General features: G+C 35.9%; 1 protein-coding gene across 4 annotated transcripts in view; it reads left to right on the plus strand.

The window, feature by feature from the left end:
* The window catches only part of CTNNA2 (catenin alpha 2), a 524,203-nt gene that overhangs the window by 156,352 nt on the left and 350,050 nt on the right, over nt 1-17,801 (plus strand). For all 4 annotated transcript variants that reach the window (XM_072862258.1, XM_072862257.1, XM_072862259.1 and 1 more), the window contains one exon: nt 2,991-3,194. In XM_072862258.1, coding sequence (XP_072718359.1) covers nt 2,991-3,194 — 204 coding nt within the window. The remainder of the gene's footprint in view (nt 1-2,990; nt 3,195-17,801) is intronic.

Below are 17,801 nucleotides of genomic sequence, written 5' to 3' on the forward strand. Positions count from 1 at the left end.
ACACAAATATATTCCTTTTCTATGTTTTACAGTGAGGAAAGCTGGCTTGGATTAATTATACACCCTCACTGATACACACTTTATTGTTTAAAATGTAAATGGTATTTGCACATAGCCTATACAGAATTTCCTAAATTTATTCATGGAGTATGACATAACTGCTTGTGGAAATAGTGAGTTGGGTTTCAGTGATCAGAGATATTGGGGATATTTCATCTGCAGATTGTTCATCCTCAAGGCTCAAAAAGGATGGAAGTGCTCCAGGAATACATTCTTGGTAGGTCCTTGGGTCTCATAAAAGTGCCAGGTCTTCAAAAACCTCTAAGAAGAAAAATGTGATTCATGACTCGCTGAGAGGTGCAAGATCTGCTGTTTGAAATTTGCTGTGTAGGTAGAGAAGCTTACATCTATGTCTCTAAGGAAGAGGAGGAAAAGTGAGGCATTTCTGGAAGGACTGGTTAGGTTGCTATAATTGAAACATGAAAATTGCAATGGTGCTGTACGGATGTTGCTTTGATTGAGTTTACAGGTTGAGAAAGAGGCTTGCTACAAGTAGAATGTATGTTGGCTGTTGGAAATCCTCTAGTCTCTAGTCAAGAGTACTTCCTGTCTTTGTTAATGAGCGTTTTTATGGTCATTTGGGGAAAAAAAAAAAACAAAACACCACATAACTATTAACATGGCCATTTTATGGTCATTTAAAAACACAACCAGATTTGAATAAGGAAACACTGAAACTAATCTGAAACATGCAGCTGATTTTTTAAATATTTTTTTCTTACTAATGGCACAATTTGCTCAGGTAGTTCATTTGATGCAATTTCAGTCTTGCAACTACTAAATTAAATATGCTGTTGTGAAGATGAATTTATATCATTGATTTCTGAAAATCCCAAGTATTATCATTTGACTGGCATAGCTCATAAATATGCATAGGCCTAACTCTTAGAGAAGTCATTTCTAATTTAGATGCTTGTAGAACTGCTCTGCTTACTGCTGTGAAACATAGACCCCAGAAGACACATGTGAGACATTATTTCACGTTCTGGGTAATGTTGCATTTATTTCTGCTAAGTCAGCAGTTCCTGGAGCTGGAACGGTATGCTATCTGGTTAAAATTCTTCTATTTGTCCTTTTTATTAAATGGTGAATCTTCATAAATTTCCTGACATCCTTGTGTTTATTACTATTTAACCGCTACACATTCAGTTAAGTTACAGATTTCTCAGGGCTTGATCCTCTTTCTCTGTGTAGTCATGAGGGTTATGTTTTTTGTGTGTGGAGTTAATTGGAAGTTTTATTGAGAAAGAAGCAGATCTTTTGTAAGAGCCTTGTCCTGCTGAACTAAAGAAAACATATTCACTTGGAATCAGAATTTAGCCTAGAATAAGTTCATTTGAGCATGTTCTGATTTGTAATAAACAGATACAGTTTTCAATGTTAAAGACAGATGTTGGTTATGTATCATGTCCCTAAATCCTGATTTACATTTTAATACACTGTGTTGTATTTTTTCAAATTAACTGTGTCATTTGGCTTGTGCTTGTTGATTGCTCTTGGATATTAAAGGAAATAGACTAATCATAAAGTTATCAAAATGCTGTGAAAATTAAAATGGTTCATTAGCAAAAATCCTCTGTGCTTTAAAATAGGTGTGATTATTAGAAAACAGAATACTTTTAACTTTTTCATTCCTATTTCATGATTTATTTTCTTTTAAAGCTCAAATAAGAAGTGCACAGCTCACAGAGCATTTTTAGACAATATGCGATTATGAAACTTCTTTGCTAGATTGCAGCAAAAGGTTACTGAATTTCATGGTGTTGTTAATGTGCCTATAAGTGGGAGCAGGCGATTATTGCTTTTGTATTTGTTACCTTGAACTACAAAAGGAGAAAAGCAAGTCAGAATATAATCTAGCGGTAACTCAAATCTCATAATATTACATAAGGTTGTACTCTGATAGGGGTAGAATCTATGTGTTTTAGCCCTATTTGATATTTGGTAATAAGTTTGATACATAAAGTACACAAGTGTTTAGCAGTGGTCATAATTTAAGAATTAAAATGTCTTTAATAGAAAACAGGATTGGAAAATCAATTCTTTTTCTAGTGGAATAAAGATAATTTGCTAACCAGTAGGCTATTTGACAAATTAAAGACATTTTTAGACTGTCTTCCTATAGTGCTCTCTTTTTAGTTCAGTGATCCAGCACTTTTTCCTGATTTAAAAACAAACCAAAAAAAGCTTGCAAAAGCCTTTTTCTAAAGGCTTTTAAAAGATGCGCTACAGAATGGGAATCGGAGATATTTCACACTTTTGTCTAAATGTGATTATCTAATAATGGTTTTCTTGCAGTGTTAATAACAATTTCCTCAATTTTTTTTTTTCATTTAATACTGAGGTAATCTAGTAGCATTTCAGCAGTGTAGTCTACTAATAAAAATAATCAAAATGAAGGAATTAGTTAACAGCGAATATTCCACTTTCTCTTCAGTCATAAATAACTTGCAACTTTCATATGAATCTCCTGAATATCCAAGAAATTTTCAGAAGATTCAGGAAAGAATAATAATAGTTTACTTCAAGGTGAAATATATACATATAATATGTGGAGGTAAAGAGACACATACACATATTGTAAGCATACTACAGTACTTTGTCTTGATTGGTTTTATACTGTGTGCTTCTAATACATATTTGAATACACATAAATACATATTTGAACCAGTTGTGTTGCTCTTGACAGTAGTCTTTTATAACTATAGGTTGTGAATTATTTGTATATATAATTATTTTTAGTTTTATTTATATATTGGGATTTTAGAGCTACCAGATATTTCTGTAAAATTGATTTTTCAGGAATTTGGTAGATAATTTGTTTACATGACAGACTAAAAACCCCATGAAGCCGCTGAAATAAGAGACACTTCAAAATGCCGAAGACCTATGCGTGCTCCTAACTTTCCCACTCGTATTTTGTTTTTTAGAACAAAATTATTTTAGACCCAATGACTTTCAGCGAGGCCCGCTTCAGACCATCTCTTGAAGAAAGGCTGGAGAGCATCATCAGCGGAGCAGCGCTGATGGCAGACTCTTCGTGCACACGAGATGACCGCCGGGAACGAATCGTCGCCGAGTGCAACGCCGTGCGGCAGGCCCTGCAGGATCTGCTCAGCGAGTATATGAACAACGTAAGTTATACGCTCTTACTACTGGCCTCTTTTTCAGTAGATAATTAAACCTTTCTGATGCTAATGCTATGACTTTAATAATTAACAAACCCAATAATGCGTCTTTATACCAGGAGTAAAGGTAATGCTATTTGAATTATTTAACTTTTTAATGGTAATGCTATTTGAATTATTTAACTTTTTAATATATTGCAAACGTTTGACAGAAGTTTGGTACATTTAGAAGTTCACAGGAATGTTTTTTTACCTGTGAAGGAACTCCGTGCTCCCTGTAGCTTTAGCATTAATGTTCCTTCTTATGTAATAAATAGCCAACAAGTATTCTTTTTGAGGTAAAATCTTTTTTAATGAAACTAATGGCAAGCCACGTACTTGGGAAATGGCCTTAGAATTATTTTCTTAATGAAAGTGAGTACAGTTAATTTTCAACGTGATTTCCACCATGTGATGGTGGTCATTGTGTTTGCTTATTAGGATGTTACCTGTAGATACTCATGTGAGGTCATCTGTTTGCTGTGTGGGTTAAACCGTTGAAGGTCTTCGCTTGCTGTTGGAGCTCTTAAATATCCAATTACCAGGAAAATAGTGAGTCTAGCACTAGTACTGTTCACACAAAGAAACGTATCTGCAGTATCTTAAATACAGCTGCCTGTGTAGGGTTTCAAGAGGTGTTAAATTATTCAACATGGTGTTAACCTGTAGTGCATAACCGTTGCTCTGCATAAGTTATCCCAGAAAATGCTCTCCACCTAACATTGTGTATTAATACTCAGAAGTACTATTGCTGTTGTCCTTTGGAGGAAATGTGAAAATTCCTAAGGAACATCAACAACCTTTTTTAAAAGGTAAATGTTTGCAAACAGGTATCAAACTGAGCACCCTATACTTTGCTCTTTCTTGTCTGTCATTGCTACTAGAGTATTAGGTGGCACATTTTGATCCGATTTTGCTAGAATCATCAAATAACAAAGAGACTGTTCAAGGATGAACCTTTAACATTGTTATTTTCATTGGTACTGTTACAGTTTGTTGGTAGAGTGATGCAATGCAGTATCAATAGTGCAAACTTTGGTCCTTTAGTCGTTTTATTGTACAGCTCAAAATTAACTATGATGGTTTTTAAGGTATTATTCCATATAATAGTCACCTCAAGGAATAGCTGTTTTGGACGGTGCAGAATTTAGAAGCATATATTATTTGCTTTTTGGTTTTTATGAAGTGACAGTTGAAAGGTTCTTGTACTGTGAATGAAAGCAAAGTCTATGCTGTTGTGTTATGGATTAGAAATTATAAAGAGAGAATTAAATGACAGCTGATGAGACTGTGGTGGAAGAGGACTTGCTGGATTGCTTCCTACAGAATCTTGTTTTGTAGAACTACTACTGTTTGGGAAAATCTTTAAAGGTCTTTCAAAAAAACTTTGAGAACTGATGGATTGTGGTGCCTCTTTTTAAGTACACAGGTTTTTGGTAACAATGCAATTTGCCCTTGGACCAGAAACATTCTTATTTTATTTCTGAGCACATTTACAGAGGAAGGAGAGTTTTAAATGACTGTAGGCATTTATGACCACACTGAAGGTTTCATCGTTTTTACTTAAACACATAATGGTGTGAGCATCTGTTTTTAGGGTTACTGTGGTATGTTTTATGAATTTGACTTCCTCCTTTTTTCTTTGTTATTTGGGTTTTGGTTTTTTTTTTCTGTTCTAATTAGTCTGAGCTGCACAATTCCTTTTTTTTTTTTTTCTGCTTTATATTGGAATATAATCAACTTAAGCTATTTTTTACAACTATTGAGTAAACATTGTAAGAACGGAATATATACTTAAGTTACTGAAAAGTGAAGTACTTCTAATTTAAACACATCTGGGATGGTAGATTTGGAGAATGTTATTGCATTAAACGTTATCTTCCAAGCTGATCTTAGCAGATACAAGGGATGGGGTTCAGTTTACAGATTAATATACCTAAATTTAGGTTCCTGTACCTAGGTACAAACAGGTAAACTAGGGGCCTCGATGCAGTTGTTTAAAGGGAGATGCCCAGCGCCATTTTAAACTACGAGTTTAAATAGTCTGGTGCTCAGTTGAACAGAGGCTCCTCAATCTGCCACTCAGAAGCATTTGGATCTACCACGGGTCTTGTGTCGTATGTGCCAGCCCCACTTCCATGTCATGTTATGCTCTAGGGAAGAACAAATGGCTGGACTCCTACCTTTATCAAATCATTTGAGCCTCAGTTGCTTAAGCTCCTGTAATAATTGATGGAGGTCAGATCAATACTGGAGATCAGATCAATACTGCCAAGGGAAACTGAAGAGCCATTCAGATGACTGTTATAATCTAATATGGGATAAGCTAAATAACTCTAGACTCCTCTGACTGTATTAACTACATCCCCATTAACTAGGTTAGAAGATTAGATACCTAGCTTGTAGGCAGCTCCTGTTTAGGCATCGATCTAGAGACTGAATTTCACCCATTTGTCTACGCTGCAGAATTTGCTTTAGTATTTGACCTTATGTTTGAAACCTGGGGATGGATTTTTTGGGGGTTCACAATAATGCTAGGCATGTTCCTTAGGACAAAAGATTGCACTTGGAAAGTTTTTTAAAAGCTTGGATGAGTTTCAAAAGAGTAAAACTGAAAGCCATACACCAAACTGCATCGCATGAGACAGTTATAAGTCTGATCAAGAGGTGGCTAGACTGTCAGAGCACGTTAGCTTTGAGATGGTTTGGTGAAGATGGACATCTTTAACATCTTCTGCCCATGTAGCCTTAAACCATTGCAATCCTGCTCTTGCCTGTGAAATTTAATAAGACATTGATACTTCGGGGTTTTTTGCTGTTTGATGATATCTGGAAGATGACAGATCGTTTTTGGCTGATGATTGTTGATCAAATGTGCACACTGCTTTTGATGCTTGCCATGAGACTCAGAGAACATAGAACATATTACATATTTTGGGGGTCATATTTACAGGATACAGAAAATTAATTGCAGGGTATTGGCAATGTGCTGTGCAGTCAATGTTAGTTCAGTCCTTCTCCAGCTTAAAATTGTTTCTTTTGAGTTATCTACTTCTAAGATTTGGATTCAGAGGGGTGTATACAAGAACATTTCTATTTTTTGGTTGTTAAGTAGATTCCATATTCCCTTTTACCTGTTGGATATTTATACTGCAAAGTCTTATTATAAATTGGTTGTGGTTTATGTTGTGTCTTATATTAAATTTTTATGGAAGCTAAGTAAAATATCGAGTGCAAAAGAACATAGAATGGAGACATTGTTCTTGACGTTTCACTGATCTTTTGCTTTTGCACCAGTGGATGGTATTGCAGGCATGAATCAGAAACTGGAAGGTTTAGAGGCAGCTGTATGAAATACAAGGTTGGCTATGTGATGCTGCATACTGTCTAGCATTTCAAATGATGAATGCTGAAGGCAATGCCAGGAGAAAAAAGGGTTTTCCCAGGTTTTGTGTGCAAGAAAAGGAAATAGCTTCCAACTGAACAATGTAGGAACTTCTGCCTTTTAAGTAGTGTAAGATGTATAATAAAACCTCCACCACCTGCAGAACACCCCCCTGTGCCTACTTCTTTCTTAGAAAGTTCCCTGTAGAGAGGCATGCGTCTTATCTTCTGTGCCCCTGCGGGGCTTTTTAAGTACCTCCATCGTATCTCCTGGTATACTCCCTGCACCTCAGATCTGTTTTGTCCCTAGTTGCTTTCCCAGACTTTAGTGGATCTATATGCTCTGCTACATGGGAAGGGAAAATTTAACACACATAACAATGTTGTTTTTCCCCTTTCGTCTGCCCAGTTTTTATGGATCCATCACAGACTAACAAGTAGATAATGATGCTCTTACAATTAGTTATATGCCAGGGGTAGAATCTCTCTGTGTATTATCCAGAGTTTTACCAAAGTAAGTTAAAGCTGTTTTGCAATTCAGAAAACTAGACGGAGAGATGCCACAGGTCATCTTATCATTTGATGAGGAGGGGACAATGCTGATGAAACAAAGATTCAAGATGTGAGGCATAGAGATATGAGTTTAAAAAAATTGCAGATACCCACTTTCAAAATATTGGCAACCAAAGAAAAATATGAAAATAAATTCTGTAAAGAGGAAGATAGGGCAGATTTCAATGCAGATGAGTAAAAATAATGCTGGTTTTGCAGTTGTATTATTTTCTGCAATAAAGGTTTTAGGATAAGCGACAGAAACGTGTTTAGAGGAATGTGAAAAGACATGGTTGGAGAGGTGTGTTTTGGTTCCTCCTTCCTTCTCCTCAGATAAATGTTGGTTTGTTCCATTTCTTACATGCCAAATAAGATTATTTTTATTTTTTTTCAAGCTGTCTTCATAAATATTCAGATGTTCTGGTCCCAGTTCAGAGGTTATTTAAGCAATTATTGTTGTGGGAGCTTTTTGAATTATTATTGCTGCAGCAAAATTAGTCCCTAGGATCTTTACCAGTTCTATGAATAATTATGCATTTCTATAGTGTATTGAATTGACTGGAGTCTCACAGTGCATAAGCCCTCTGCAGGAACTTCTATGGAGATGAGATATAAACTGTTTCATTATTATTTGTATATCTGGTAATATGTATTAGTTTCATTTGTCTTATCAGTAACTCTGTCAAAATATTTTCCCAGCATGGTATCTATTATTTCTACGCTGAACTCAGCTGAACTTTAAAATCTTTGATTTCTGGGAAGCAGGGGCAGGAGGAATCTCAATCTGCTGGGTCATATGACTTTTTTTTCCATCTCTCACAGAAAATTGATAGCGTTTTATTCAGATTCTTATGTATGTGTGATAAATCCCATCATATATTTCAAAATAAGATTACATTTCTAGACTTTTATGGTACAGAGAACTAAATACAGCTCCACGGAAGCTCTTAATACAATTGTTTTCCATTTGTCTAAATGAACAAATTATTTAACGGATGGTTAGTTCTGATTGTGGTCTAGTTTCCTGCTGGTTTACTCTCCTGTATCCTTCATGATTTATTTTGCAGACTGTCAGGGAGCAAAAATTCCAGAAACCTGGGAGTTCCAGCTCTTAAACTCAGACTCCCAGATTAGAAGTACACTGCCAAACTCATATAACCCAATGCTGAGCCCCCTTTCTAGCAAGCATCAGGGTGCTGCTGTGTTGTTGTCCGGTTAGGCTAAGAAAGGAAGAAAATGATATCTTTAGAAAAATATGCTTAAAAGAGGATGCTTTGAATTCCCTCTGATATCATTGGTTTCTGTGCCAAGTGGAGAAAGACTGAATTTTGGGTTGCTGAGGTGTATCAAAGAGAAATTCAGAAATTCGTTGGCAAGTGAGTAAGCCATGACCATTAAAGACCCCTGTAATCGCTTGAATACTGGCTTGGCATTAATTCAAGTCCGCATTTGAAAAGACATTTCCTATCTGGTTCAAATACAAAGTTATCTTCTTAAACCTTTGGGCTCATTATTAAGCCAACCTGCATTCTCATGCCTTCCTTTTCCTCTCACCCAGTGCTCCTGCTCCCAACCACTGCCAACTTTTCAGAAGAGCTTGGGGTTTGTTTTTATTGTAATTGAGTTTTGGGACAGGGAATATTTCTCTATATCCAAGTGGAATGAACAGTCCTTTATGAAGTGCTTGTATTACTACTGATGATTTAACGTGTAGACGTGAGGACCAGACCACTGCAGGCTAGGCTTTTTTTTGTTGATGTTTTACTGATACTACCATAGGAATGACGGTGCTTAGTGTTTGCTCTTTGTAATCTTGTTCTCTAAAGTTACTACCCGTTCCTGATGTCCGTTCACTATAACTGAGATGCTATAGGCTCTAGTTCTTGTTTCCTACAGAGAAGAAAATGTCATATCTTGAAAATGCAAAATGTAAGAAGAACAAACGAGAAAACACAAGTCTACGGACAGTTTTTCTTCACAAATGTATCTGAAAAATTTGAATCACTCAAAGTAAAATTATAGTGCTGCAGTACATGAAAATTAAATGTCCTTAATGTACAGCTGAAGTTATTGTGCTTCATTGGAGAACGAAAAACATGATAGCAACTGAAAATCTATAAACTCTCAAGATACTGTCAGTTTCCGTATTTAACAGCTCCGTCTGAATTCATATTTAAGAGAGAAGTAGTAATTCTTGTGTACGTTTCAGTTCTGGTGCTGACTTGCATAAGGTTAATCTGGGTGACAGTGAGCAGTAAATTGCAGTTATGAGACAGAGGAATGTCCGTAGCTGTCCTGAGATGAGTAATCAGGGATGAGTGACAAGAGATTGACTGCTGGGTCATCAGGATCGACTGATTTAGGCGTGACGGGCTCAGCAGGACAATTTTTCCATTGGTACCGTTGTTGAGTTCCTAGCTTTCTGAATATTTTTAGAGGACAATGGCGTGTTTAAAGATTTCTGCTATTTCAAGCTGGAGATAAGCTATTTTACTATTCGCTTTGCTCATTTAGAGGCTATATGAGCAGTTTTGTCTTTCCTAACTTGGAAGAAACAAGATGAAACACAGTAGTTATTACTGGAGGAATAGGATGTGTTCCCAAAGGGGCAAACGTTTTATGATGTGTCACAGCATTGCTTCTCAGTCAGTTTAGGTTTCTTTGCATTTATGCGTCCCTCCTGAGTGCCTCGACTTCTCGTGACTGTGCATAAATCACTGCCTAAGTATGCTACCTACAGTGAAACTTGAGCCACCTTTTAAGGAACCTTCTGACTCTTCTTTTTCGATGATAACATCAGGACCTTGTAGGGGTTGCCCAGTATTTTTTGATAGTTTTACAGAAATGCTGCACTGCTTACAATAGCACAAGTGAGCTCTGATTTATTTATTCATTCCTGTATTTTCTGGTTTTGCAAGTCCGTGTTCAGTGTTTGTTTTGTTTTTCCTAGCAAATCCAGAGAACCATGCTGATGTTTTCCACCAGAAACAAATAGAAAAGCCCTGTGAGAAAGTAGGGCTTTATGACTTGGAAATGACAAATATGCTAACAATTTGTCTTGACTTCAGGTTCTCGTGGTTGTAAATTTACACAGCCCTGTGGTGTTTCATCTGTTTGGACCAGTAGATTTTCAAATTTACTGAATTAATATTTATGGGAGGAAATGCTGTTTCTGAACCACAGTGCTGATAGCTTTTCCCTGGTGGTGTCCACTGGGGAACATTTTATAAGTGCCTCCTATATGCTCTTTGTCTTTAAAGCCAGACCACAATATGTCATGAGAAAAGTTTTGTATCTCTTTTTAAAATATAAATAAAGCACACGAGGTTTTTGGAGTCTAAGGCTGAATTGCTATATTAGGTTGAGTGATGTTCCTGACAAGGTATTTCCCTCCAAGTTAGGGTGGAAATTTTCTAGACTGCCAGTAAATTCAACCAAGTGCCTGCATGTGAGGACTTATTTTCTCACTTTCTTTTGTATCTCTATACAATTAATGAAGCCCAGTGATTGACCTGAAGGGTTGGAAAAAAAGGGCCTAAATCTTGTTACATTCCAATGCCTCACTGATTCTCTTCCTTATTATCACTTTATTGTTATTCCATTATTAAGTAAACTGCAGTTTTAAGGAACTGTTTAAGTCTAGACATGCTTATTACTGGAAACCACGCATTTAGTATTTCTGTAACTTGAGGAGTGAAGGTGAACTTCACTGCCAACATTGCGACAGGGTAATGTATGTAGACTTGTCCGATACTTGTTCCTGTCCAAACATCTCGGTAGATGGTGGGTCATGAAGCTACCAGGCTTTCCAACTTAACTTTCCAAATCATATTAGGTGAAGGGTGCCGGGGCAACAGGTATGTTATTCCTTTTATGTGGGTAAAAAGCTCTGTAGACCTTAATGTCTCAGAATAGTTGTTGGGTAATATTTTGCAGAGCAAACCACCTCATGTAGGTCTGATAAAACACGAAGGAGCTCTGTCTTACTACTTCCATGTTTATCCTGTCTATTCCACTTAATATTCCTGTTGGTGTTACTTTGGATACTGTGATTGGGACTGTTATCTGAACCATTTGGTTCTCAGCTGCTGCTGATAATTTTTTCCAATTTTTCTGTATTTTATATCCCATAACGTCTTTTCTTATCAGAAATTAGTAGAGAAGCCAAACAGAAAGCAAGCCAGGGATCAGTATGATTTTTCAGCAGGAGTATGCTCTGTCCACAGGAATCTAGCTTTAAAAAGTAATATATTGTGTGGCATTCTAAAATAGCTCTTCTAATTCAGGTAATACTATGTGAATATGTTGCCCAAGATCATGTAAACTTGGTCACTAGATGTTTTTAAAGAGTAGGTAAGAGGAATGATACAAGTACATCTGATCCAGTTTTGGAGAAGAGGGTTAGACTAGGTGACAAAGGCTGTATTTTTTTATTTTTTATGATTTTAAGTTTAAGTTGCACACACACAGATCTCGTTTAAGAGACAGAATAGTTTAGCTTTTCAAAGGCTTTCTCACTCGTTTGTTTTTTTCCTCTGAAACACCTTTCCAAGAGTAATATTTTTTGGGGGTGTTGTTTTTTTGTATTGGTCACTAACATAGAAATGGGAAAGCCAACTCCCACTTCCCTTCTCAAAATTCTGTGAATTGAAAAGAAAAAAAAAAAATCCGAATCCCGTCTGAAACAGACAAAAATAAAAGGCTTGTTTTTTTTTTAAAGTGTATGTAGGTATATGCCAATAGGGGTAGGCTCATAAAATATTTAGGAAACCTGTGAGAAATTAAGTACAAGGAAAATGGAGATGGAATAAGATTGATGAAAGATGTCAATAGAGTTGACACACAGTTTTGCTCACACATACGCAGTATCAAAGTTCTTTCTCTTATCTTGTCTAAGTTCCACTACAACGTATTCAAACTGCTGTTTTGCATTTTATATAATGTCTGGCTTTTCAAGAAGTATTAAAAATAATTCTTATGCATTTATTTTCAGCTGCTATGAAGCAGTTTGTAAGAAAGATTGAAAACAATATATTTTCAGAAAATAATGGTACCTGTATGGAGTAGTAAATGTAACTTTGTTTATAATGATAGTAAATTGTCATGTGACCTAAGTTTTGGGGAGTTTTAAAATATAGGATGACCAGATTTACAATTAAAACAGAAACAACTGTCTTCACAACTGTGTTTGTGGTGGTGGTGGTGGTACTTTTTAATGTTCTTCATCCTTTTTTGCTTCTCAGGCCCCAGTATGTCCTATACATGTTTAAAATTAAGAGTCTGTTAAGTTGCGGTGGAATTTAGTCACAAGTTTAAATGTTTTGCCTGAGATTATTATATCAACAGTCCCATTGCCTTGGGGTCATGAGGGCTGACAACTTCCAAACCACCAGTTCAGCCTGAGGTGTTGTATTTTCCACATCCCTCTTGACATCCTTGTCAGTTCACATAAGAAAATTTAAGTTAAACCAGCATTAGCTCACTCAACGTCTAAGAAATATATTAAATAATAATTATTTTCTTGGTGTCTCATATCATCTTTTAAAATCATTAATATTTCTAATATATTCTAAATTTCAATCAGATCTTCTTTTCTCTGGATTTTTCACTTTTTTCCTGTCTTTGCCTTTAAAAGTACTGGATGCCTAATCAGGAAACACTGGTTTTGGCCCATGTAAATTCAAATGTTTCAGTCTCATAAAGGATTTAAATATACAGGAGAATTCTATAAATTATATTTGCTCCTTTTCTTTGCTATTTATCTTAGTAGGAAGGAATGGTTAGTGGTTAAGTCACAGGCCTGGAAGTAATTTGCCCTTTATCACTGATTTTGTATGTTCATATAATGCTTAGGCTTTCTGAGCTTCTGTTACTCCAACATTAAAATTGAGGGCATGTCAGTCTTAATTCATTAAAGTTTAAGTGCCGTGAAGTTTCCACATTAAAAAAAATCTGTAGTAATACTGCGATATTTGTATAATTGTAGTGTTTGACTGTTGGAGGGTGTGCATAATGTCTGTCTCTTCAAAGACATAGGATTTCTCTCAATTTAATTTATTCTTATTTAAAGACTACCTGAATCTCCTTAGCATGTGTACTGATTTTTTGCTATAACTGGGCAAATAATGAATTTCTTTAGTTTGCCTGTTGAACTGAAAACTGGGAGAAGAATGACATGGGGCAGAATGAAGTGGGCAGAGCAGTCATGAGGAAGATCATGTGGGATTTCATTTTGATTATATTTTTGTTTGTTTCTGACCAACAACCCAAACAGCTTTCCTATAAAATGTGATATTAATTTCCTACATGCCATAGTTTGGAATAAATGATTTATTAAGTGGACCCCGAGTTCATCAATACTTTGCCTCCAGAAAACTTGCCTTTTTTGACAGATGTATTTATTTTTCCTCTTTGTTCTACCTCGTATATGTATGTATGCATACAAAATGTCTGGCTATACTTCTGATACCTTATCAGAGTATGTGCTCATTTTAAACTCAGCATATTCAGATAATTTTTTTATTATTTTGGAAAAAAAAACAAAACAAAACAAAACAAAAACCATTGCATTTTCTTCCGGTGATTTTCGTGTTTTAGCTCATTTTATTTTGCGTTAATTAGTTTTGTTTTTTCTGAAGTGTGTTCTTACAGAAGTAATGACTTCTGCATCAGTGCTTTTAATATGCTGGAAAGCATTGCCTTAATGTTTGCACGACTTAGGCTATCTGAAAATAATGTTGTTAAAGCTATTTGTTCACCTGTAGAAAAGTCCTTTATCAATCTTGTGTACATAGTGAGATTCATAACTTCTGTAATTTTTCTTTGTACTGAAGTTAGCATTTATGGGTCATTAATTTGTTGTTTTTTCCATGTCTGCAAGTCAATATCAGTATGAGAGAAGTTTTTCATGCATTTTATACTATACCAATAGCAATATGATTATTAGCTCTATGTATACCTGCTTTGGGTGTATGGCTCTTACTTTCAATATTTGCACAGTCCAGATTAACATTGTTGTGCATTGTATTCTTTCGGATGCAAAGCAAAATATTCCCAGTGCCTATAGAGTTCTTGGAAATGCATCAAAATAAAATAAGCATGGACCTACTGAAATTAGTGAGCTTTTAGAAACCCACGTCAAAAAACTGTCTCTTCTGGAGGCTACATAACATTTTCTGTTCACTTAACATTGGGGGGTTTTTTTGGTGTGCATAATGTGTCCAAATTCTGGTAATCATGGGGAAAACCTGAAGGCAGCAATGGAAACATAAAGAGTAAATCAGCCAGGCACATGTGTTTCTCTGAGATATTACTATTCTGCAGGTGGGCAGAGGAGGGAGTAGCTGTAAACAGGTTTGGGCTCCGTAAGGGTGGGAGTGCCTATCAGCGATGTATTGTTAAGTGCATGTTTGCCCTTGCTTAGGAAATAAGTCTGTATAACTCCTCTTGAGCATTGTCAAAATCTGCCATAGCCAACTGTATTAACATCACAATATACGTTAAATCAGCTCTGAGCGCTTTGTAGTAGTCTTTCTTCATTCTCATTATGATCCGAGGGCTGGAACACCTCTGCTGTGAGGAAAGGGTGAGAGAGTTGGGGTTGTTCAGCCTGGAGAAGAGAAGGCTCCGGGAAGACCTTATTTTCTTCCAGTAGTTCAAGGGGGCTTATAAGATGGGGACAGACTTTTTAGCAGGGCCTGTTGCGATAGGACAAGGGGTAATGGTTTTAAACTAAAAGAGGAGAGATTCAGAGTAGATATAAGGAAGAAATGTTTTATGATGAGGGTGGTGAAACACTGGCACAGGTTGCCCAGAGAGGTGGTAGATGCCCCATCCCTGGAAACATTCAAGGCCAGGTTGGACGGGGCTCTGAGCAACCTGATCTGGTGGAAGATGTCCCTGCTCATTGCAGGGGGTTGGACTAGATGGCCTTTAAAGGTCCCTTCCAACCCAAACTGTTCTATGATTCTATGATTCATTAAAAGCTGGTAGGAGGTCACATCAAAATAGGGGACGGATAGAGGATGTGAAGTGAAATTTGCCCCGCTTAGTACATTAGATCATAATTTTGATAGCCAAGGATACGCTTTACCACAGGCAAAGGTCAAAACTCTTTTCACATTAGTAATGTCATTACAGTATTTACACTTCGGTTAGCAATCAAAACTACAAAACTAGAAAATTACATTAGGGTGTGTAAACCTGTGGTTTATGTATCCTGCATTGGTTTGCATGATGCGTTTTTTGTATACACAAGGAGTGTTTTTACAAATGAGATCAAGGCACTGTAAGTTAGTGATGGAAAAATGCAATACAATTTAGAGAATTGTCATCTGAAGGGATGGTGTTAAATGTCCAGGAGAGGGCACACTTGCACACCAGAAATGTTTTCTCCATCGCTAAAGATCTGCATGCCAATGTGGTACCGCTGTAATCAAAGAAAATGTAATCATATAGAAAAAGAAGAGATTGCCTTCTTAGTAGTTACGAGATCTTTAGAAAAAAATAGATTCAAAAGGTTATTTGGGGAAATATATATATATATATATAAATCAAATTAATATTAAGTGCATGAACAATCAAACAGAACTCAGGTGCTAATTTCTACTTGCATTTTTGAACGGCATTCATGTTTTAATTTCAATAAGGAATTTGGGAGGCAAGGGGTAAGAGCCTCTCCTGCCCTTTTGAAATTATTTCGGATGCGCATGTGTGATGCAGAGCTCAGGAACATATGCATTGTAATACAGGTTAATTGGCAGTCGAATATATGGTAATATGAAATGAGACATATTGGTGTGCAGTGGGATTTGATGTTTGACCTGGAAAATTCTCTTACGACTTCCTAAATACAGTAGAACTGCAAGGACATCATGGCTTGTGACACAGTAACTTGTCACTTTTTCCAGAATTGTGTATTAGCCAGACGCTGGGAGCACGTGGGGTTTATTTTTATATTTTTACTTGAGAAATGAAAGACAGAAAAAGCATCTGTACTGTAATCAGTTCCCTGAAACTTCCTTTGTGAAATAGTAGGAGGGAAAGAGGATTGTTTCGTTTCTTTTAAGATGACAGAGCTAGAGGAATAAGTAATTTTCATTTTTGTTTGGGTTCTTTTTTGGAATTTTAAATATTGATCCAGTTTTCATAACCTTTAATAGCATTTGGAAACTTCATCAGAACCCTTCCTTTCAACAGATATTGCAACTGTTTTAAAATATTTTAGCATGCATTTGGCTTCAACAGAATGAAATGAAACTTTTTATGAAATTTGTTTGTCTATAATAAAGCTTTAAGTTTATGTGTTTTATAAAGAAAGCTATGATTAAGTTTAGGGTAGCATATTGACTACACGTTTTCACAACACATATGTTATGCAGTTTTTTTTATATGTTTGTCAGATTAATTATCTGCTACCTTGACCAATTCTTTCATTTGTTAAGCAATTCTTTAAAAAGAAAAAATAAAACAACACTAGGGGAGTGACAACACAGATGGATGCATTATAATTGTAATTATGCATTAACATTGCAATGAAATTTATACATTTCAATGTAAACTCCGAGATCCTCAAAATAAAATTCTGTAGCTTTAAGTGGACAACGACTGAGCTTTTTCTGACGTGATCTAAAATACCTTGGGGCATGATGTGTAGTAATGTAGTTACTATAAGGCTGTCAAATGCATTGCCAGATAGTATTTGAATCCTGGGATCAGATAAATTAGATTTTAATTTGGTTTTAAGGGTAAGATGAATAAGTAGGTAAGGTAGAATTAACCAGAGACATATTAACGTAATGAAACCTTTGGTTCTCTTAAAGCTATTGTATTAAACACCATACAATCCCGTCTTGAAAAGAGACGTCATGGTAGAGTAGAAAGAGATTGACAGTGATAGGTAAGAGAAATGGTGGTATCTAACATAATCACATAAACGCATAATAACATAACCACATTATCCGGAGCACCATAAACCCAAGAAACTGGAGAAAATTGCATTAGTTGTATTTTATTATAGAGTTTTGAAGGGAAAGAAAACAACTAAACGAAAAGTCTAAAACTGAGTTTTCCCAGGCTGGTAGGACCGTTCACCCAGGGACTTTACTGAGGCTATTGAATGGTGGGGGTTTTGTTTCTTATAGAGCAGAACAGAAGTTGCTGCGATGTGAAATGGCCAGAACACTTACTTGTGTATTTCTTTTCTCTATGAGCTACTTTATGATGGTTTTGCTCAGTGGAATTTTTATTTTTATTGGATGCATGACCTTTTTACTGGTAACTTCCTTTGGTCTTCCATATAGGCACATTTAGATTATTAAAATATTGAAAAAGTCACAAAATTCAAGCATTTGAACTCATTAGTTGTTCCATTATTTTATCTTTAAACACGTTTTTTGTAATTTAAGGCGGAACAATATGTTTAATGACTAAAGGCCTTGTAATGCAAACTTTAATGTGAATAATTTATTACATAATAAAAACAGGGGTCTATGTCATGAATAAGACTCCATAATTGCAGTAATTATCCAAAAAGAGTAAGTTTTAATTTTTGGGTTTTGATTCCTTACATAAATAAGAAAAAAAGAAGGAAAGAAAAAGAGAGAAAAAAGAGCAAGAAAGTGAGAGGAGGAATTTTTT

Source organism: Ciconia boyciana, chromosome 5, assembly GCF_034638445.1.
Source record: "Ciconia boyciana chromosome 5, ASM3463844v1, whole genome shotgun sequence".
Classification (NCBI taxonomy): domain Eukaryota; kingdom Metazoa; phylum Chordata; class Aves; order Ciconiiformes; family Ciconiidae; genus Ciconia; species Ciconia boyciana.